Below are 24,058 nucleotides of genomic sequence, written 5' to 3'. Positions count from 1 at the left end.
AATGTCCTTCTGCTGATCCTGCTGTGGTGTCAGTCTCTTCTGACAAAACTTCTAAACTTGTGCCCTCTTCCACACTTTTGCTTCTGATAAGAATAGCAGGACAATGGAGAGGATTGACAAGAAAGTTTACACTGCTTCTACTTTGGCCTTTAAGGCTATTAGTTACCAGACCCCCATGATCAGGTGTGCTCTGGCCTTGATTGCCAAGGCTTGTTAGGTTATCTCTGGCCTCCCTGATTCTGATGACAAATCTTCTGCTTTATCTTTTATAGGTTCTGCTAGTGTAGCTATTATGCTGCTGACTCCTCCTGTAGGGCTGCAGCTTTTGGGTGTGTCATAAAACTTTATTCTTGGCTTCATCTCCATTCTGTTTCTGAGGACTTTAAGAGCAAGTTGTTGATGCTCCTTTGAATAATACTCATCTTTTTGGGACTGCTGCTGCTGACTTGTTTAAGTTTCTTCAAGAGAAAGTCAAAGCCTTGCAGAACCTTAAACATATTCTCCTCTCTCCTATCCCCAAGCTCCAGAGGAATTATCTTTCTTGATCTGCTTTTATTCACAGATAACCCTGCCAGGTCTGTGAGGGCAGGAAGCGTGGGAGGTGGGCCTCGTCTGCTAAGGCTTCTCAGATTTCTGTGGCCAAGAAGCCTCCTTTATTTCTTAAGCCTGCTTCTCTTTGGCAGTTCAACCCTCTCCCCCGCCTTTAGACCAGGTTCCTTTCTCCCTTTGGCTCTCCCCTTGCCTTCCAAATTGGCGTCTCATCACTTCAGACTCCAGGGTTCTTTCTGTTATTAATCATGGTTATGTCGTGGTATGGAAATGTCTCCCTCATTTTTCTGGAATTCCTCAACCTCCTCTAGAGCAACTTTATCATTTCCCATGGGGTTTAATGTCCCTATTGCACCAAGGGGACCCTTCAACCTGTTCCCCCTTCCCAAGTGGGATTTCTTTTATTCCAGATTATTCCTGGTTCGTCGGAAGGAGGGCACTTTGAGACCGATTTTGGATCTCTCATGGCTCAACATCTTTCTTGAGATCCCTTCTTTTCAGATGCATACTCTTCAAACGGTGTTTTCTTTTTTATTACCCCTAGCTTTTATGGTGTTCTTGGACCTGAAAGATGCTTACCTTCATATCCCTATTTGCCCTGTCTTCAGGAGGTTTTTGCATTTCTCTGTGTCTTCCTCTCATTTTGAGATGTTCATCATGTTTCACTGTTGCAGTCATTCACTTGGGTTATCCTGCTGGCAGGCTAACCGCAGTCGGCCTGAATTCCAAAGTCTTGGTCCGACGTCGGTTGCTGTCTCCTTTTCCCTGACGTCCGTGCGCCAGGGGTGTAAAAGATGCAGCCGACGTCATTTTCTTCAGTCTTTCTTGCCGCGCGGTGCCTGAAGCAAAAGCAGTTCGCAAGTGCCGGTCGGCCGACTCCTGAGATTTTCGAAATTGAATTTCAGATCCAAAGTCTTCAGTAAAGCTAAGTACCCCATTGGGGAAACTTTTTCATGCTCCAGACCGATGTCAGTAAAATTTAACAATTGTATTTCTTGTGGGAAGCAAATACCTCGTAAGGATTTTCACTCTTACTGTATTCCTTGCCTAGGCCCTGACCATGACATTGCTAGTTGTCGGTTTTGTGCTAGATTCGACCAACGCACTATTAAGTGTCGGCTTGATTTTGCTCTACATTACTTTGGCCGAAGGTTTAACTATATAATGCCGTCGGAACAGCCGATGACCGGAGTTCATAAAAAGCCCAAGGACAAAGAAAAGGACAGGCATCCGAGGTCCAAAACTGGCGACGAATCCTCCGCCAGGCCAGTCGCTGGTTCGCCGGTTCTCAGTGAGGCACTTTCGCAGCCCCTGACACCTGCGACCTCAGAGCCACAGGCCGCCTCCGACACCCACGTGGAGACAACTAGGCCTCTGGAAACTCAAGGTATTGGGCCTACGGAAACTAATCCCTCAGATGGGTCTAGAGCCGCTGAGCAGGCATCGGCTTCTGAGGGTGTTTTCAGACCTATACAGCTTACTATCAAGACTACTTTAGCAGCATTAAAGACAAAGAAACAAGTACAGCATTCTCCTGGACAGTCATCCATGCCAAAGAAACAGATGCTTAAAATGGCCGAGGGCCTAATTACTTTGATCAGGGCTTCCCATCCCCCTCCTGATAAAAGGCCTAGGCAAGACACTGACTATGACTCTTCTGACCAGGTCTCTGTTTCCTCTGATTCCTCTTCAGAACAGGGATATTCTCTTCCTCCCTATGAGGATTCTGATGCTGAAGAATCTATCCCTTCAGCCTCTCCTCTTAAGGATTACTCTTTTGGGGAAACCTTGCACACCATATGGGGGCATTTCCATTGGGAGAGCAGGGATTATTCAGAATCCAAGAAAAGGCTCAGAGACTTTCTTTTACTGCCTCAGCACAGGCCCCTTGCTATTCCCCCTGTACTAGATATTGTTGATGATGTTTTTTCTGAATCCAGTTTGACTCCTTATTCCTTACCCCCTGCGCCAGTCAAGCCAGATAGGTACTACAGGGTCCCAGATTCTCATAAATGTCTTTATAAAAACCCTGCTGCTGACCCAGAAACAATTTCTCAGGGTCCCAAAGGGGTCAAGGCTTCCACTGCAAAAAACCCTGTTCCCTCTGAAAGGGATTCTAGAGCACTAGACAGATGGGGGAAAAAGGTTTACACCTCTGCTACTTTAGCTGTAAGGGCTTTAAACTGTCAGTTTCACATGCTTAAATGTCAACAATACCTAATGTCTTTGCTAAAACAGAAAATGCTTACAAACTCAGAATGTCCTGACAATAAGGAAATGCAGGATTTATTGCATGCAGCTGAACAAGTGGGAAAGCATACTTTGCAATGTGGTTTTGATTCATTAGAGGCTTTTTGCAGAGCCGCAGTTACAGGTTCTGTCATTTGAAGGCATGCTTGGTTAAAAGAACAAAGTTTACCTGATCATGTTAAAGCAAAATTATTGGATGCTCCATTACAGCATGATACTTTGTTTGGTGATAAGGCAGAAGAGGTGTTAAAGAAAATGGAGGATAAAGCAAAATCAATGCAGACAGTAAAGGATTTCTTACAGGTCCAGCCACCCAGATTTAGCAGGAACTGGCCTTCAAAAAATTGGTCCTTTCCAGTGTCAGATAGGCCACAAAGAGGCAGATCTCAGCCCCAAGGCTCATACAGACCTGAACAGTGGGGTGCTTCAGCCCCCAAAGGCGGAGAAGACAAATCACAACCTTGTAGGAAACAGTCCCAATGACTTTCCTCTACCTATTCCAAGCACTTACCTTTTGACAGCACCCTTAGGGGGAAAACTAGCACTTTTCTTACAAAATTGGCACACGATCACCGAGGACAAATGGGTACCGAATATTGTTTCTCAGGGTTACAGGTTCCACTTTCACACCCTACCAAGGCCAAAAGGTATGCCAGACCTGCCACACAATCAATGGGCAGAGGCAACAATGACTTTCCTCTATCTATGCCAAGCACTTACCTTTTGGCAGCCCCCTTAGGGGGAAAACTAGCACTTTTCTCACAAAATTGGCACACCTATCACCCAGGATAAATGGGTACTGAATATTGTTTCTCAGGGTTACAGGTTCCACTTTCACACCCTATCAAGGCCAAAAGGTATGCCAGACCTGCCACACAATCAATGGGCAGAGGCACAAAGACAAATTTCTGCTCTCATGGACATGAGGGCTATTCAAAAAGTGCCACAGGAAGAGCAGGGGCAAGGATTTTACTCAAGACTTTTCTTGGTACCCAGAAAGGACAACGCTTGGAGACCAATACTGGACCTGTCTACTCTCAATACTTTCCTGGACGTTCCAAAATTCAAAATGTGACACTGCAGCAGCTTCTACCTTTGCTGAGCAAGAAGGCTTGGCTAGTTACTTTGGACCTCAAAGAGGCATACCTGCATGTCCCAATCAGACAAACTTGCAGATGATACCTCAGATTTATAGCTGGTTCAATGCATTACCATTTCTCTGCACTGCCCTTTGGCTTATCTACTGCGCCCAGGGTCTTCACAAAATGCCTGGCACCAGTAATTGCTTTGTGCAGAGAAAAAGGAATTCAAATATATCCCTACTTGGATGACTGCCTTATTCAAGCAGAGAGCAAGGACATTCTTCTAAAGCATCTGGCGTTTGTAAAAAGATTACTAATTTGCCTAGGGTACACAGTAAACAAAAAGAAATCAAAACTAGTGCCCTCTCAAGAGATAATATTCCTGGGTGCAAGCTTAAATACAACTGCCCAGATGGCTTATTTCAAGCCAGACAAGCAAAGGCAACTGACTCATTACTTTTAAATGATGGCAACAAAGACCAAGCTACCTGCAAGAAAAATTCTGCAGACTTTGGGCTTCATGGCATCCTGCTAATTCCATATGCAAAACTGCATATGAGGAAGCTACAATGGTATCTAAAAAGTGTTTGGACTCAACATTGCCACAGCCTGGAAACAATAATAACTCTTATTCCCTGCCTGCAACAGGAGTTTCGATGGTGGGCACTGGCCTGTCACCGCAACAAGGGGCAGCCTTTCACTTTACCCACAGCCAGGCAGACACTAACAACAGATGCATCAGATTATGCCTGGGGGGCACACATGGCAGTAAAATGTATTCAGGGCATGTGGCCCGCGGACCAAATGGATCTTCATATCAATCAAAAAGAGATGCTGGCTGTACAGAATGCCCCGACAGCCTTCAAGGATCTAATACATCCAGGACAACTATTGCTAAAGACAGACAATACTACACTTATGTGGTACATAAACAAGCAAGGGGGCACACATTCCTACCCCCTCTGCAGGCAAGCCATGACTTTGTGGAACACAGCACTGTGACCTAAAAAGTACATTTGCAGGCACAATTACTGCCAGGAAAGAAAAATACTCTGGCAGATGAACTAAGCAGAAACCTCATGGACTCTCACGAGTGGAAACTAGATCCACAGGTCTTCAGCATGATAACAAGGAAATGGGAATGCCCAGACATAGATCTTTTTTCCTCCTCGCACAACTGCCAACTACAGAGATTCTGCACAAGGACTTATCTCTCACAAGCATGGAAAGTGGATGCTCTATCATTCAGCTGGAAAACCCTAACAGTTTATGCCTTTCCGCCACTGCCTCTTCTTCCCAAGGTACTCCTAAAAGTCAGACAAGAGAAGCCAAAAATGATTCTGATTGCCCCAGACCGGCCACGCCAGCACTGGTACCCAATCCTAAAGAGCTTGTCTCAAGGCCCAGCCTGGACTTTGCCTCAAATTCCTCATCTTCTGACTCAACAAAACAATCAGATCCTGCACAGCCAACTCAGAACCTTAAATCTGGCTGCATGGCAAATAATATAGCCACTAAGAACACACCTCTCTCTAAAGCGGTTATGGATGTCATTTTAGAAGCCAGGAGGCCCAGCACCAGGAAATCTTATGCAGAAAAATGGAAAAGATTCTGTGCTTGGAACCAGGCACAAGGACTTGAACCACTTGTTCCAAATATTCCTCAGATTTTACAATACCTAACTGAGATGCTGGACAAAGGCCTATCCTTCTCATCAATTAAGATCCATGCCTCTGCCATTTCAGCTCATTACAATACGGACCCTCCTATTTTCTCACATCTGCTGCTAAGACAGTACCTCAGGGTGACAAAAAACATAAGACCCCCAAGGAGAGCACTGACACCTACATGGGAACTCAACTTTGTCTTGGAAAAGCTCACACTGCCTCCTTTTGAACCAGTCACTACAACTGATTTAAAATTCTTATCATGGAAAACTGCTCTGCTCCTAGCAAATAACTTCAGCAAGAAGAGTCTCAGAGTTACAGGCATTAATGTCAGTGGACCTTTTATCATTTTTCATCCGGACAGGGTTTTTCTAAGGACAAACCCAACATTTATGCCAAAGGTAGTATCCAATGTGGCTCTTAACCAAACCATTCATTTGCCAACATTTTATCCAAATCCCCAGAATAAAAGGGAGAGACTTCTGCACTCTTTGGACATACACAGGCAGCTACGATACTACTTGGACAAAACAAAAGCTTTCAGGAAAAACTGAGCAACTGTTTGTAGCATATGCTGCAGGATCACAAGGAAAGGCTATCTCAAAGCAGACTATTTCAAAATGGATAGGACTGCATTAGTTTCTGCTATGCACAGCATAGCAAGTCAGTGCCTAAGAATATTAGGCCACATTCTACCAGGGCAGCAGCCACTTCACCCTTTCTCAGAGTAGTACCAACCAAGGAAATTTTGGAGGCTGCAACTTGGAGTTCAGTGCACACTTTTACCAAGCATTATCACTTACCTCTTTACTCTAAATCCAGAGCAGGCTTTGCCACTGCAGTTCTGCAGGGCCTCATAGCCACTCCTAATCCTATTTAGACCCAGCCGCCCTACCTCAGCTTTGGGATTCAACCCAAGTGTAATGACTGCAACAGTGAAACACGATGAACATAGTACAGTTGTGTACCTACCATAAATGTAGATGTTCGAGTGTATTCACTGTTGCAGTCCAGGTTACCCACCCTCCATCCCCCTTTCTTTGCTGGGACTTATCTATACTTCTCTATCCTATACAACCTATGTGGTGTATTTGCTTGTAGATGAAGGTATTGTTTTTATTGTACTGTATGTTTTTATAAGCATAATGTATTGCCTACCTTCTTGGGGGCACCTGACATCTGGGGCAAGAAAAACTGAAGAAAATGGCATCGGCTGCATTGTTTATACCCCTGGCGCACTGACGTCAGGGAAGAGGCGACAGCAACCGACGCCAGACCAGGACTTTGGAATTCAGGCCGACTGCGGGTAGCCTGCCAGCAGGATAACCCAAGTGTAATGACTGCAACAGTGAATACACGCAAACATCTACATTTATGGTAGGTCCACAACTGTACTTTCTCTTCTTTGCCCTGTGGTCTTTCTACTGCCCCAAGGGTGTTCACAAAATGCCTAGCTACTGTGATTGCCTTCTGCTGGCTCGAAGGCATTAAGAGTTTTCCTTATATAGATGACCTTTTGCTTCAGACGCCTTCTTGATGTCGATTGCTGCAGGATCTGCAGTTCACCATCTCTGTGCTTTAAAGGCTGGGGTTTACTATCAATTTCCAAAAGTCCATCCTAACTCCCTCCCAGGATCATGTGCATCTGGGTTGTAGGATTCAGGCAGTGCCAATATTGGCCTCTCTTTCTCCTACAAAAGTATTGTTGTTGACATCCTTCTTTCAGTCTCTTCTTCCCCTGAATGCCATGCTGACCTGGGAGTTTCTTCAGACCCTGGGATTCACGCTGTCTTCTATCTCGATGCTTCCTCTTGCCAGACTTTATATGTGGAACCTTCACTGGTGCTCAAGTTGGTTTGGCTACAGCATAGTCTCCCTCTGAATTTCAGTGTACGTCTCCTTCCCTGTCCCAGGAAAGAATGAGAGTGGTGGATTCGACAGTTTACTCTCAACGCAGGTCAACCATTTCAGCCTCCACTCTCTTCTCAAGAGTTGTTCACCAGTACCTTGGACATTGGGTGGGGGGGGCATCTCTTGGTCACCTGAAAGTTTTGGGTCTTTGCTGCCCCATCAGATGTCAGACCATATCAACATCAAAGAGGTGAAAGCTCTCATTCTGGCTCTTCAGACTTTTCAACCCTTGTTCTCTCTGGGCCCCTTGAAGGTGTACAAAGACAATGCTACAGTGATGTGGTATGTCAGCAAGCAGGGGGGCATGAAATCTTACTTTCTCTGCAGGATGGCACTTCAGGCTTGGGATGTGGCTCTTAGTTGTCAGTTAACTCTTTAGACAGCATACATTCCTTTAGAGCACAATCTTGTGGTAGACTCTCTTAGCAGGTCCAAAGCACAGTCTCACAAATGGATGCTCCACAGAGAAGTGTTTCTGGACATTGTCCATTAGTGGGGTATTCCTCAGGAAGATCTTTTTGCCTTCCCTTTGAACAGATAGCTTCTTCTCTTCTGTTCCAGAGTGCCATGCCATCTGGCCTGGAATACTGACATCCTTTCCTTTCCTTGTTAGAGGAGGTTTATTCATGCTTTTCCTCCTCTTCCTCTACTTCCAAGAGTCCTGCTGAAGATTCAGCTGAACTCTCCAAAAATCTTGCTAGTGACTGTCTTTTGGCCATGACAGCACTGGTTCCCCCTCTTAATGCATCTGGCCAAGGGCAATCATCACAAGTTACCTCACTGGTTGGATTTCCTCACACAGGTCAAGGGGTCTGTCATCTATCCCAACTTGTCCACTCTGCAACTGTCATTGTGGGTGATAGGGTTTTGATCCCTTTCAGGCACCTCTTTTCTGAGGACAAGAAACCTTAACCAGAAATCTTGTATGTCCAAATGGAAATGATTTTTGGTCTAGTGCCATGCTCGTAACCAGGACCCTTTTTCATTGGGGGCCGCTGTGGTCCTCTCTTACTTGTTTGAGTTGTTCCAGTCTGGCTTGGCCTATTCTTCTTTGAAGGCCCATTTGTCAGCCATTTCTGCTTGTCTGCCTTGACTCCTCCTTTGACTTCTTGTTTTGAAGTGCCATTCCTGCTTTTTTGGCTTTTCACAGGGACAGGGCGTCCCTTCGTACTAATCCTTCTTTTATGTCCAGTGTAGTCAATGAGTTGTCCTTGAATCAGTCGGCACAACTCCCTTCCTTTTTCCCTTCTCCTCAATCTGCTCCTGAGAGGGTCCTGCATACCTTGGATTTGCACAGGGGCTCAGGTACTATTTGGATAAAAGTAGGACAGTTCATTCGTCTGATCAGCTTTTTGTTTCATGTCATCCCAGGTCTTTGGGTATGGTTTGTGTTTATAAGAAAGCCATCTCTTCCTGGATATCTAAGGCCATTTCTTTTTTGTTATTCTTTTCTTGGCAAATCTCTGTTTGCATCTGTTAGAGCTCATTCTTATAGAGCTGTTGCCTCTTCTGGCTCCTTCTTCAAGGGTTTGGACACCAGTTCCATCCTTGAAGCTGCTATTTGCTCTTCAGTGCATACCTGTACTAAGCATTATAAGCTGGATATGGTTTCTAGGGCCAGAGCAGGTTTTGCTGAAACCATTTTATGTGGGTTTGTTGAGGACTGTTCTCAGCCTTCCACTTTCCATTCCATTTCTTGAGCTTTTTTACACTCCCTTCTTTAAGGAATACTGCAACAGTGATGTAGAAGGAGATAATACAGTTGTATAAAATCTTACCATAGCAGTAGATGTCCTTCTCTTCACTGTTGCAGTATTCAATCCCTCCCTCCGACCCCCTCTTGTTTATTCTGCAGTTTTTTTCCTTCTGGCTGTGCATGGACTCCTTTGTCCAATGAAGACTGTTTTGTTCTGGATCAATTTGGTGCTGGGTAGTTGCATCCATACGTCCCTTTTCATGCCCTGTGTTCTGCGTGGGGAGCATAAACGTGACGTACGGCACAAACAAGGTCTCTTTCAGGCTCGTCTATACTGGGCCAAGCAACTGGGTGGCTGGGGCGGGATATCCCCTTCTTTAAGGAATACTGCAGCAGTGAAGAGAAGGACATCTACTGTTATGGTAAAATTTTACATAACTGTACTTTTAGCAGGTTCATCATATGCGTACAAGTTTCTGCTGTTTACCTTTATTTTCAAGTCTTTTCTTATCTAGTAATTTGAGCATGTTTGTAACCATTTGTTTAGAAAGAATTGTGGAGAAGGAGAGAAGCCGGTCATCATTCTAGTACTGATGTTTACTTGATTACTAGTACACTGGTGTGCTGTTGAAGGTTGAACAGCCTGCCATGTAAAATCATTTGAAAACAGCTGCAGAAGCACCAAACTGTTGTCGAGTCATATTTATTACCTGCTGACTGTGCTACTGTTGAAAAGCCTAGTATTAAATTAGGGCAGTGTGTACTAGTTTTGGCTTATGATACCACGACTGTTTGAGTTGAGCCACCTCCATTCTGGATCATCTAATCCATGTCCCTGGAATTTAACCTTGTCTTCCTGCCATGGTTTTGAAATATGTATTGTTGGAGGACCACGTTTGAATGCACTGTCAACTTCTGTCTGCATGTCATTTTTAAAATTGTAGTAACAGTAGGTTTTTATATAACTGTATGTTTAACTGTTTTTAAAGTAATTGTGTTTATTTTGCAGTCAGAAGATACCTGAAATGCCTGCAGATGTAATAGGAGCCCTGATGTTCCTGGAAGATTATGTTCACTATACAAATCTGCCAAGAAGGGTATGCAGCTATGAAAATAATGTATCTGTTGCTTCTTCTGTCGTCACTCCGCCATCTATAGTGTCTGAGCAGTAAATATATGACTTGTTTAATCATTGCGTTTTAGTAGCATGATCTGTAATGTCTTCCAAGCAAACATCATTCAGATATGGTGCACATGATGACACGTACCAGAATATTTGGCTTAGGTGCATGAAATGTAGTAAAAGTAGTAGTCGCGGTTTGGTTTTAATTTCAGTTCCAAGCTTCTGGGTGTTTCAGAATGGTAGTAGTCCTGGCATTTTTGTGGTAATCTGAGATCAGCCTCTTTTCATTGTCACTGTTTAAACTTAGCCATATTTACATGTGTGAACAAAGTTTTTGTAATTCAGAAATGAACATGGCTGTGGGTTGTTAAGAATTTTCCCAAAGCTGGAAGTGGAAGAAGACATCTTGCAATACTGGTACCCTGAGTTAATTTAGTGGCTTAAGTGCCATAAGGGCAAGCTCACGGAAAAAATGAGTGGCTATGAACTGACTTCTCTGTTGCGGTTGGCAGGTGTGGGGTGCTTATCCACTCTGCCATTTAATTCTGCATGCCAAGGAAGCCTAACAGGCAGTTAACACGTGGGAGCTTAGGTGTGTGAGCTTGTGAATGCATTCACTTGAGGATTGACCTCTGGCATCGGGTATGTCAAACATTAGGAGAATGACTGTTGAGTGTTCTATTAAACGATGCTGCACAATGTGACATTTTCAAGATACCTTCGCCCAGTCCAGCTTTGTCCCTGAAAAGAATTAAATTCCCAATGTGGACAGTAGTCAGTCCCCAGAAGCTTCTTTGCTGAGAAGAGACAGATAGAAAAACAGACAAAGCAGAACAATATTTAAAACAAGTATGCCTTGAAAGATCATACTGTCACTTGTTGTTTGTTGTTATGTAGATATGTGTTCTGTCTCTCACATTGCATCCTCTGGTGTTTTAGGACTAAGATGTTTTATATTCCCTTTTGTCTCTTTCTTTTCCAGTATCAGTTTTGTGTGACTTCATAGAATTTAGTAGTTAACAACTGTTAAGATTTCTTCTTGTTGAGAGCCTGCGGTCTAAAACATCATGTACCTTCTAGCCTCCTCTCTTGGGGCATTCATGCTTTTTGAGGATGCACATTATGTGCCATACTGGAGGGTGCACCCATCCCCTGCTCTCCTTATTTCTGCTATTGCTTCCAGAGTTGGATTCTCAGTCCTAATGTATATAGTAGAAAAGAGTTTCAAGTTTGATACATAACTTGCTGCTGTGTTGTCAGACCCCTACCAACACTTGCCTGTATTACTGGGAGGTAGTACATAAAATGAAGAGATAACACAACTGCCAGTACTTCTTTTTGTCCACATTGGCAACATTATAGAAACTGCAATTGGGTTCTTTATCTGATCCTAGACAGAGCTGATACAAGTGGAGAAGGTAAGGGATCCAGTGGAGATTATAGGTCAAAACCTTGCCTACTGAGTCTGTTACTGACACTTCTTCTCTTTGTGGAATTGTATTTGTACTCTTAGCTGTCAAGGGATTGAGTTTGAAAACGTCAGCTAACAGTATTGAAGGGACAGGAAAGGTGTGCCATGTGCAGCCACTATTGGGAGTGATTCCTGGGTTTCCAGTATGCTGTGTCCATGCCCAAGTATTCAAATCAGCATTGTGATCAACTTGTTCATGTGGAGCGAGTCCTTGAGCTCCCCAGCAGCTCAGATTCAGGGAGTCTACACCTCTACCCTCCCACTGAGTCGCAGTTAGCGCTCTGGCTGGAGTTAAGGAGTCTTCCACTCTCTCTTTTTATCCACTGCACTTTAGTACTTTGTACTACTGATGGGCAGAGGTAGCTCCTAAATGTTTTATCCCATGCATAAGGCCCCTCAAATTATCTGTGGGATGAACCCAGTTATTTTCATAATGGATAACATATAGTTATCGACCATGGCATAGGTAAGGCCAACCTATAACCTAATGGGATAGGTTATTTATTTATTTTATTTATTTATTGCATTTGTTTACCGGGATAAGTCCACTGGGCCTAAAAGAGCCCATTTTCAGTGGAGGCCCGGGGAGAAAAGCTCCAACGAGATACAGAAAAAATATAAACATTAATTAGTACAGAAGCAGAAACAGTGTTACAGATAGTAAATACAGCAACATATACAGAATATATACATAAAAGCAGGAATCTAGTTTGTTTGATTACAGCAATATATACAGAAAATATACATTAAAGCAGAATTCAATGAATTCAATCAGATTGTTATAAACAGAGATCAGTATTATTGTACCAGAATCAACAAGTGAAGATAAAAATAAATATGGAGAAAATATCATCAGTCACTAGTAGCAAAAGACATAGGAGTTTAGTAATCATATAAGGAGAGTGAAGATGTTAGGTTATAGAGCAGGAACATAGCCAGGAAGAGCTGAGATGATTTTTCAGTATTTGTTTGAAGGTGGTGGTGCTGCCTGTGTTTCTTATAGAAGGCGGAAGTGAGTTCCATAGTTTGGCGACGGTGAAGGCATGGAGGAGTTGACCAGCAGGTAAGGTGGGCTTATCTACTTTTAGAAGTAGATGATTTTCAGATCTTAGATGCCTGCTGGAATTGTGTTTGGCAAGTAGAGTTGAGAGAGCAGGACAGTATTTGGGTCTGTAGAATATTTTGTGCACAGTAATTAGTTGGGTGAATGAGAGATGGTGGAGGAGTTCCAGCCACCCTAATTGTTTCAGTGACTTACAATGGTGGGATGAGAATGTTGCCTTGGTGGCAAATTTTGCTATTCTATTGTAACACATAGCAAGTTTGGATTTTGTAGAATTTCGGATATTAGTGAGGAGAGGGGTATCATAAAGGAGAGAGGGTAATAAAAAGGTAGTTGCAAGGGTTTGTCTAGTAGAGAGGCTAAGAAAGTGTTGGTGCCTGTAGAGCATACCAAGCTTTTGGTGTGTTTTTTTGATGTTATTGTTTATGTGTAGGTCAAAGTTAAGGTTTTCATCTATAATAATGCCTAGTTATTTTGAGCATGAAAAGGAAAATTGTTTAGGCTTAAAATGGCTCACAAGGGCAGCTACCTTAGTACATACCTGTGAACCTATCCAGTGGTCCTGTTTGAAAATCTATACTAATTGAAGTCTACTAAGGTTTGTCCTTGCAGTTTTGTAAGTGCACCCTTAAGGAACATTGTTTGACTTGAGCACAAGGCCCTGCACAGGTCTCACATGACTCAGTACAACGTCTGGAATGTGCTTACCCATGTTTTGGGAAACCTTTACTTGGTGCTCACCTGTTAGTCACTTTTCATCTTTTAGGGCTCTGTGAGTACATATTGTCCAATTCTGGAGCTAGTGAAAAAGAGTCTCTCTCTGCTTCAGTAGCTTCCTCGAATGGGAGCCAAGTACAAGGCTGCAGTATCTTGAAGTACTTCCATATTCTGAGATCCAGTAATCTTGAGTTTAGTATGTGTAAACAGGAGTGCAGCCCCCCTGCATTGGGGGTTAAAGATGGTGAAGCCCCTTCCAGAAATGCTTTACTGAAACTCACATTTTTTTATATGAATCAGTTTGTTTTTCAGACATGAGACCTACAATTTCAGCCCTAGATGACTTCTTCAGTCACCCGAGAGGGTTAGAAAATCAGATACAGAATTGGATCCAGGAGTCACAGAGGCATGTCTTCCACTTCTTTGTGTAATTATGTTTGTATTCTTAACTGTCAAATGAGGCCTTAGAAAATACAAGCCAAATTAGCAAGGGAAGGAAAGACTTATGGTGGCAGAAAGAAGAAGCGGTACTTGTGTATTATCGCAACCAGATTTTCGCGGTTGAGAAATTCATCCTGGTTGTGAGAAGACATGTTAATTAAGCTGGAAACAGGAGTGGAAGCAAGTAAGGAATACTGTGGCACACACGGTATGAGACAGGGAGAGGAATAACTGCCAGTTTTTCGACTCCTGCCTGGTGTGTCTCACTTGGCCGGTGAACTCCACACTGCAACAGTGCATGACAGATCCTGCCTTCCTGATCACAAGTGCAGCAAAGGCAACTTAATCAGGAGTATGCCGTATGAATTTTCGTGGCCAGTAGTCAAGTGTTACTGTTTCCCACTGTTGACATTTGTCCGTTACTGTTGTACAAATGTCAGGAAATGTGTTTGCTTTTACAATGAAGGATGTTTTAGCAAGGGTTAACAAACCAAACTGAAAATGTCAGTGTTGCTGTTGAAGTATGCACTTTACTGCCGGCATGGGTGCTGCTGACTCTTCCCAGTATTAACATATATGTGAACCTTTAGTACAAAGTCAGCTGTACCCTGTCAATTCTCCTTCAACTCTTTGTTTGGAATTCAGACATGAATGCACTTTCTGTCATTGACATGGTTTTATTAACCTGACATGCACTTTACTGGCAGCATATGTGCTGCTGTCTCATTTCTCCATTAACTGTAAATGTAAAGACATATACGTGAACCTCAGGAAATATAGAATTACAGCAAGTTTACACCACTCAGTTACTATCAAATGTCAGCTTAACCCTTTCAGTTCTCATTGAACTTTTTTTTTGTCATACTTCAGGCATTAATACATTATGTGTTAGTGGTAGTCGTTTCGTCTGTAAGACAGCAGCCCTGACAATTGAAGCATGCGTGTGTAATACACGGTAAAACAGAGGGAAGACTGGTGCAATTGTTTTCCTTCCAGACTTGAATCCAAAGTTATTATTCATTAGTTCTTTTTCTTCAATTCATAATAAACATGTAAAAAAAACAGTTTAGGGTGTTCTCTGCAGTAGTTTTTATTACAGCATGCGATTTTCGCAACTGCGAAAATCTGGTTGCGATAATACGCAAGTACCAAAAAAGCTGAAGTAAAAGCAAGAAGAAACTACTTGCTAAGAGAAAACCATGGTCTACATATATATGTATGTATGTATATGTATATATATATATATATATATATATATATATATATATATATATATATATATGTGGTTTCACTTCTAAATCTCGAAGCCCGTATTACAGCGTCTTAAAATCTCAAGCCAAAAGTAACAAAACTTACAAAACATTGGAATCCCGAACAGCGGATTTCACACATGCTAAGTAAACACTAGGCCGACTGGAACCCACGCTGAGGCCAGCATGCTCTGTGTTCCACTGTAGTGCAATCCCAGAGTTGGTATATTTAGATAGGGGGTCACAGCCCCCCCATCTAGGTGAGTTTTATTTGCCTCGGGGTGAATTTTGGTGCAAGTTGACCAACGATTTGTGAAATCTGCCATTCAGGATTCCGATGTTTTGTTATTTTCATCACAAGCTTTTAAGACTCGGTAATATGGGCTTCGAGATTTAGAAGTGAAACCATATATGAAAATGAAGCAGAACACTTATCTGCATATATATCTTTATATATGCATATTAATATGAAAATGAGGCAGAACACATCTGTGGGAGATCGCACTTCTGGTCACAAAGGGTTCAAACAAGATCTGACATAACTAGGGAGGTTGTGCATTATGGGAAGGGAAATTCTTAAAGGGGGCTGAAGTTGCAGCACTGATTCAGTTGATTTGGATCCTACATGTGCCTCAAGTTACCCACATGTCAAATCGGATGGATTGGAATAGAAGGATCTTTCATTATAGTATGTATATGACCTTCATTTTTTTGTGATCTTTTCAGTCCAGTACAAGAACCAGAGGCCCCAACGTTTTGCCACCTTGCTGTCAAATGAGGAGTCCAACACATTGGAAGAGGTGTAAAAGAAAGTCTTCTTCTCTGACATGTTGGAGATCCGGATCCCAGATTCTGTCTCACATCTCCCAAGTTTCGGCCTTCCCCACTGGTACTGAGTTGGACTGAAGAAGGAGATGATCATGACTCTGTCTACAGCTTCCACAGTGGACTGCCACTTGGGCCACTGTAATACTGACTTGATTATGGCCTTGCTAGAGCAGCAGGTAAGGGAATGTGCCTTTAGAGGATGGCATGGCTAAGGCTGTCCTCCCTCAAGTTGGTCCATCCTTGATGTCTCATTCTTAGAGGGTGGTAAGTTTATGCTTGTCTAGGGTTTTTTAGTATCTGGTGGATGACCTTAAAAGGAAACAGGCTTTCAGCACAGTGAAACACCTTTATGAACCTCTGTCTGCACCTTCCTCTTCTTTTTATTGGTCAGGCTAGCTGACCAGAAGAAAAAGAGGAAATTAAGTTATTTCCTAAGAAACCAAGGAGCACTTTCTGTCATTACATGATGTTAGCATTTTCTCTTCATGGTGTGAGCTAAGTCCCCATGGAAGATGACTTTGTCAGCCCAACAGTCTTTGCTATCATCTAGGACTGTTCTTCTGAGTAAGTATTTTAAGTTTGCTCAGACTTGGAAAGTATCACAAAGGACAGTAAGATGCTTAACCTAATTATGGTTGGCCACATCTTAGAGCTCTTAAGTTCTCCCCAAGAAAGGGTTCGACAAAGAAATCAAGCCATTTTGCAGAGCTTTTAGGACAGGCTTATACTGTACAGATTAGATGTCCCATAGAGACTGTGACCGCTTTGTATCAAGGCCAGCAGTTCTACTTCTGCCTCTTATTTTGGTTTTGAAGGAGGTGTAACGCTGCTTTACCATCCTGTACCTCAGCAATATCACCTGCATGTATTACATCTAATTTCAGATAGTAACTCTTGAGCTGGTCATGCCATTGATGCTAGATGATAGCCGGATGAAGATGCTAGACTTGATTGACACCTTCTGGATCATTCCTACCTGTCGGCAATACCAGTGGTTCCTTTGGGTAGGCACCAGTCTCATTATAAAATGTTACTTTGTGGTCTGTGATCTAGACTGAGATGTCATTAGGTATTGAGTCACCATGATCTCGCTAGTCTTCACTTTCTGTTTAACATGTCTTAACTGCATTATGAAATGGTAGATAGCATTGCAGCTGACAAGTGGGAATAAATAAATAACGAAGGTGTGCTTCCCTTTCCTGCAGCCTAAGTACATTTTTTGTCCTAATGACTTATACTTCTCTGGAAGAGATTAACAGCTCTGCAGTTTTAGCTGAATTTGGCTACCACGGAGACAGATCTCCACATTAGCAAGTGAAAGCTGCATGTTTTTCGGTTGACATTAAGAGGCTCTGGAGGGATAACTAGTTCCAGGGCCACCCCTATTTCATCTGACAAATAATCCACTATGTGATATGTAAACATGCAAGGGGAGGCACACACTAATACCCCTGAGCAAAGTGGCAGTGCATGTCTGGCAGTGGGCCATAAACAGAGACATTGCTATCTGAAGAGTTCACGTCGTAGGGGAAAAGAACATGTTAGCAGAGTGTCTGACACATTCTTCCAGCTCCTGTAATTGAGTTGAGAATTTGGGAGCTATGTTTGTTCTGAATCTTCTGGATGTGGGAAATTCCAAAGATCGACCTACTTGCAGCTTATTAAAATTTGGTGCTTCCTCTCTTCTTTCCATGGCAGGGAGAGTCCTGTACACCTCCCTTGATTCCACACTTAATCATAAAATTCAGGGGAAAAAGGCCAAAGTTGTCCTTATTGTACCTTGGTGGGTGAGAATGGTGTGATTTCAGGATTTTGAATTCTTGGAGGTATGGGAAGCCCTTCTGTTGCAGGCTAGGGAAGCCCTCACAATTTCGGTGATAAATGGTTCCACATCAGGGCTTTGCTATTTCTGTAGACCCTCTCATCCTGACAGTCTCTGAGCTTGGAGTGCCAAAAGAGGTTGAAACAACAAGGAAGCCTTCTACATATATTTTCCATTCTTAAAGTGTAAGAGGTCTTTGCTTTTGGTAGACAGGTATCATAATGTCTTTGTATTAAATTAGTAAACTGTTTTTCCTCACTGTTTTCAGGCACCTGTTTGATTTGGGTCTGTATTATTCCACAGTTGTGATTGTTTTTTGTTATTCTGCCCATTACGATTGTGTGTGCTTCGAGACTGGCATTTGCTGATCAAGCAGTTACTAAATAGATTTGGCTTTTCTGTCCGCCTTTGAAGAATCTCTGTCCTACTTCAAATCTGAATGTTATGAATGACAGGGTTGGCTGTCCCATATTTGAATGTACTGCTTAAGTGGCTATGAAGTTCTTCTTTTGAAAGCACTTCTTGGAAGTCGACACCTCTGTTCATGGGATTTCACAGCAGCAGGCAATATCTGTAAGTCTTTCACAAGGATTAGGAGGTGTTCCTTATGATCAGTTCATGTTTCCTTCCTAAAATGCTATCAGAGCTGAACTTAGCCCTCTGCAACAATCTCCCTGTGTTTTTTTAGGGGGGCAAAAAATAGTGTGGGAGGATAAAGCTCTTCACACTCTGGATATGCACCATCAGCTCAGAGTCTGTCTAAAGGGGGTGCATGAGTATAGGAACACAGAACAGCCATTTGTCATCTTAATTCTGGGGAAAGAATAGCTAGCAGTTGCCAAAAAAACATTTCCAAACAGATAGCAAAATGCATTTTCTTTTGCCATCTGGTCATGAGCCACTTGTTAGAAAATGTTGCTGTCAAAAAACAAGTAATCTCTGTGGTATCCCCAAAGTCTCAAACAACCCACTAAACAAGTATAGTGGGTCCAAAAAACAAAACCGTGTAAGAAACTTCTCTGTGTGGAAGATTTTCAATTCATATATATCTAGTTAGTCACTGTATGTTAATAAGATCAGATAGTGGTAGTAGAAGTAGCAAACTTAAACTCGTAAAATGTTGCTGTCAGAGACCACTACACAAGGGGTATGGCTGCTTCTGCTGCTTGCCTCAGAAAAATGTATATGTTGCAGACATTGCTGTTTCAAGTATGTTTCTGGAATTTGAGCCTTCAGTGATATATCAGTACTGAAAAGGCTCTGCTTTCTAAAGTGTTCTTCTTGGCTGACCTCCGGTCATTCCACCGTGGGTGTTTGTAATGTTTAGGATTGAGTCCATTCATAGATCCATCAAGGAGAGTTCCAAGTGTTCGTACCACAGTAGTTGATCTGTGAGGAACTGTTATAGGGATCAGAAATACCTTCCCCTTTTGCTTGGATGGCCTGTATATTTAGTTAATTTTTGGAGCTCCCTGAAATTCAGGTGTGTACATATTTATATATTCTTGCAAAAAGTGTAGGTATCAAAGTTTTTCTTGATTTGCAGGAAGTGTGCGTAGTCAGGGGTTTGGGGCCTGGTGGCCTTATTGGCCAGAAGGACGTTTCAAGTGCAGCACTGATGACATGGTGTACATTGCTCTGTGACACATGCATGCAAGGAAAATGCTGAATTGGGGAGGAGGAAAGTATATGCTCTGTCATAAACCCATCAAGAGGTGTATCCCCCTTAGATCTACATACCTAGTAAGAATGCATCTCTTCACATATAAACTTGCTTGAGATGTAGGCGTTGTTTCTTGCCCTGCTCCAGTAATTCAACCAGAATGTAGTGTGATACATAAGCAAGGTAGCAGGCACGCATACCACTGCACAACAGAGGTTATGACTGTCTAGCACTAGGCCATGGATCATGGTGTGTTATTCACAGCTATTTACATCTTGGGGAGGAGAATATGCTGGCAGACTGACTTAGTCACAGTTCCAGCCTTATCTTGGCAGGAGAATAAAGGAGACCTATGTGGACATTATATTCTGGGATTGAATAGTCCAGAGTCTGGCCTTTTCAGCACCTATGAGAAAGTTGTTTTTCTTCAGTTGGTTTAGCAACGTAAGGCACTGCTAATGGTTGGACTTGCTGTCGCTTCAGTGACAGGAAATAAAATCTGTATGCCTTTCCCTCTATTTGTCTGACTGTTAGGAAACTGTAGAGAAGCAAACCCAAAACACACATCCCATCATTCTATTGTAACAAAAAAGGATTTGATGTTAAGTTGTTGTCATTGGCAGTGTAGATTCCCTTGGTTTTTGGGATCACCCATCTCTACCTCGGTGCATAACTGCTCTGTTAGATCCTCTGATCCCACCAGAATTTACAATGAAGGCCTCAGTGGTGTGTTATGCTGCCAGAAAGCCCTTCACCCATCTGATTTAGTTTGATAAGTGCAAGAGGTTGTCCTTTGATTGGAGAGGTATCCTCTGCTACTTCAGTCTGTGAATTTCAGGTAGTATTCATATACTTCAGAGCACCTATCTGATTTGGGTTTCAGTTATTCCATAGTGGAGGCATATGCTTCCACCATTTCAACACATAATGACCTTGTGTAGTGCAAAATATTTCAGCAAAGGCTTGTGAAGCAGCTTCCAAACTGGGTATTCATCTTTGTTCTTTTTTAAGAGTGCTTCATCCATCTGAGACCTGAACTTAATGACTAACAGGTTTAACTGTCCTCCCTTTGAATCTAATTTTTTTAGGAGATCCAAATTTTCTCTTTTGATAAACACTGTTTTAATGCCTGTTACAATGTACCTAGCATTACAGACCCTTGTCTGTAGGGAATTCTATATATTTCACAAAGCATGGGTGTCCTTTAGGACTAATCTGTACTTTCTCCAAAAATTGGTCCCATAGTTGTTATTATGGAAGACTGTCTATCTTCTTTTTTCTTTCTAAGATCAGAAGGAATCTTGGAAAGAAAAAAAGCCCATCATGCCCTTGACTTGTGTCATCAGCTTAGACTGGTGTGCATGTACAAGGTGTGGGACCCATTGTTTGCCACCTTTGTCTGGATATAGCTAAGCAAACTGTGGCCAGGTCAATTGCTTTCTGCATTGTATTTTGCCATGGGCTGTCTAACCATCTCTTGGCAAGCACTGTCAAAGGCCACCTATTTGTTAGAGGTGTTATTGCATTAAATACCTCTCCGATTGTATCCATTGTAGATATTTGTGCTGCAGCCACTTGATCATTGGGTCACATCTTTGTCAAGAATTTGTGCTGGGGCTAGCAATCCTGGGGCTGAACCTGTTTAGCATCGTGGTGTGTCAGGATGTGACATTCTGAACATTTGTATTTTAGCACTACCTCCATCTCTTTCTTTCCAGAAAGGATTCTTGTATTGTTTGAGATCCTTCCCCACCAGTTGTCAAACTGCAGTCAGCCTTCAGAATTAGCTGCGACAGTCACAAGAATGTTTATATCACTTGATATGTAGTAAGACCCCTTTTCCTGGGTGCATTATTACTCACTGTTATCCCCTGAATCTGGACAGCTTTTCCATTCACCAGCACAGATGGACTTTCTTGTAAATTGGGTATATAACTTATGTTCTTGCCCCTGTGTGTCTTTCAGGTGTGCCTGCTGAGTGTCTTGTGTGTCAAGACCTTGACATGCCCTGCTACCTTGACAAGTGATGTCATGACATGCACAAGCTGAAGATGCAAATGTACTAAGGAGCTAGAGACTGCAAGAATTATTTGTCAGGTTCAGGATCTCAGAGCAGAACATTCAAACTGTTACCTCCTGTAGAAAGCCTTCTGCCAAGTAACTGGTGCATTAAGTACTTGCATAGCTGTTGTATTGTTTTGGATATTTTTTTCTGAAATGCCAGGTGGCATGTAATGGTAGGTTTTAGTGCTTATAGTCATCAGACATTTTCAGAAAAGTCAAATCTTCACTGAGCATAATCCAAAGCTTAACTGTTGCTTAAATCTTTTGTCCCAGTCCTTCGTACATATTCATGCACATTTTTGAAAACAGAGTTAGAGGACAGATATGTATAGTAAAATACAGAAATGTACAATATTTCTTCTTTATAGGTTTAACAATACAGAAATTACTATTTTAATGTATAAAGGAAATGTGTAGATGCAAATATAATTAGAGGAAGCATCTGCATGACTTCTGAAATCTCAGAACTGTGAAGGAAAGCACATGTCCTGCTTCTTTGCTTGTACATGTCAAGCAGTCAAAATTCTTTGCTTCTTTGCATTATACTAAATGCTGGGGTACTAGATCTTTTGACAGTCTTTCCTTTTTCTCTCTCCTTTCCCATTTCTCACCTGATGCACTGTACTGTTCTTAAAAGCAATCTCAGTTGAGAGGCTTTTAGCTTCTTTTGTTCTTGAACCAAGAGCTGCCATAGTGGAGACCAATGCAGTGGATACGGCCAGCTGTTTATTGGTGGGACCTGTTAATTTAACATGAGATGAGTTTCTTCCTGTCTGTCTGTATCATGTCAAAGGTCAGAGGACCCAGATGCCTTTGTGTGGAAGTGGATAAGGACAGTGATGTTTTGCCTTTGTTTCACTTATGACCCTTCCTTTGGAGAGACTGTTAGACTGATGAAGTTCTCTAGGCTGGCCTGTGGCCCCCTTACCTCCCCCACTGAGAAATGCTTGATAGAGTATTCTGGCAAAGACAAGGAATAGCATTGGGTTATCCCACATAAAAAAAACTGTCCTAAACAATGTTGTTTTGGAGTTTGTAGGCATCTGGCTTCTGCTTCCTCTTCTCCCAATAAAGGTATCAGATGCTCTTTATAATCATCGGTGATGAGTGGAATGAAACCTTGATGAAGCATCTCCTGTATGGTGTTTTTGGTTAAGTATAAATCTCCAGGGACTATATTACCTTTCCACTATACCACCAGCTAGCGAGTCTGTGGCTTAGAGCATGATTTGGAGGAGAATATTGTCCTCTGCTAATTTGAGGCTTAAATCCCCTCTACCACCTGACATACCTGCCTAGGTTCTAATCTCCTTTAGTAGACCAGGTAGCCCTTTTTTGAAATGCCAAGGTACCAGGATTAAAGCTGTTTGGTACTCCAAATCTGTGTACGACTTTTGGATTTTTTAGGCTTTTGTGTTTTTTCTTTGGTTTTCATAAGCCCTTTTTTGAGTCTGGAGTTTAATACCTGCACTAGGGCTGCTGTAGCAATCTGGTGTCATTTTTAACAGCATTGCCATAGCACATTTGCCAAGTGCAGGGGATTGAGTTTATTAGAAATTATTTAGTGGAATTTACACAATATAGTAATGGATTTATAAACAACATCTGCTTGCTATTAGAACTAGTTTTAGAGAACAATTTCAATTTCAAAATAAATATTGGCATAAGAACTTTGCTATGTGTGCTAGATAAGCACCAGTCTACGCAAATTTAGTAATGGCCTGGTGGGAACACAAATTCCTAAAAAAGAACATGAATTCCAGCAGGGTACATACGCTTTATTGATGATATCATTTTATACTGGAGTAGAAATTTTAGTACAAATTTTTAACATTTACATTAGGTAACAAAGGGGACCAAGTTTGTTTTTTAGATTTGATGTTAATCATAGATAAAAAGGAAGATAAAGTTCATAGCAACATTTTCAAGAAAGAGACTTTTCCTAACAGTCATTTACATTGGAAAAGTCAACACCCTACTCATATGAAGAAAACTATAATTAAAGGGCATTTTATCAGATTGAGCAGAATCAGTTGTAGTGATGGATTTTTTTTTAAGGATGTGGAACATCTCAAAACATTATTTTTAGACAGGTGTTACAAAGGAAACAAGATATTTTAAACCTATTTTATATGTGAACTTGACAAATGTGAATAATAAAAGTCAGAGTAAAAAGGAGAAAGGGAATAAAAAAAATAAAAATAACAAATGGAGCTGACAAACACGGCTCAGAGCTGAAGATAACTTTAAAAAGCAATAAAATTCAGTAAGCGCTTTCACATGGATCCACCATTCTTCCTCAGACTGTTATAAAAACACAAGCAGCCTTTAGTTATTTAAAGCACAAAAATGCAGCTCATTAAACAATTAATACATTAATTACCATAGTGATCAATCAAGCCAAGGAGCACCAGGTACTTATACAAGAAGACTCCTTTCAGAACAGTTAACATACTCATAA

At 42.0% G+C, this 24,058-nt stretch overlaps 1 protein-coding gene across 1 annotated transcript in view; it reads left to right on the top strand.

Moving 5' to 3' along the window:
* Positions 1 to 24,058, top strand: part of WASHC5 (WASH complex subunit 5) — a 1,015,994-nt gene that overhangs the window by 934,264 nt on the left and 57,672 nt on the right. Inside the window, exon 27 of the mRNA XM_044066602.1 lies at positions 10,165 to 10,252. Within this exon, the coding sequence (XP_043922537.1) occupies positions 10,165 to 10,252 (88 nt within the window). The remainder of the gene's footprint in view (positions 1 to 10,164; positions 10,253 to 24,058) is intronic.

Source organism: Protopterus annectens, chromosome 3.part1, assembly GCF_019279795.1.
Source record: "Protopterus annectens isolate FY-2018-M chromosome 3.part1, PAN1.0, whole genome shotgun sequence".
NCBI classification, from domain to species: Eukaryota; Metazoa; Chordata; order Ceratodontiformes; family Protopteridae; genus Protopterus; species Protopterus annectens.
The sequence above is the reverse complement of the archived record's forward strand: the minus strand, read 5'-3'. Positions and strand labels throughout refer to the sequence as shown.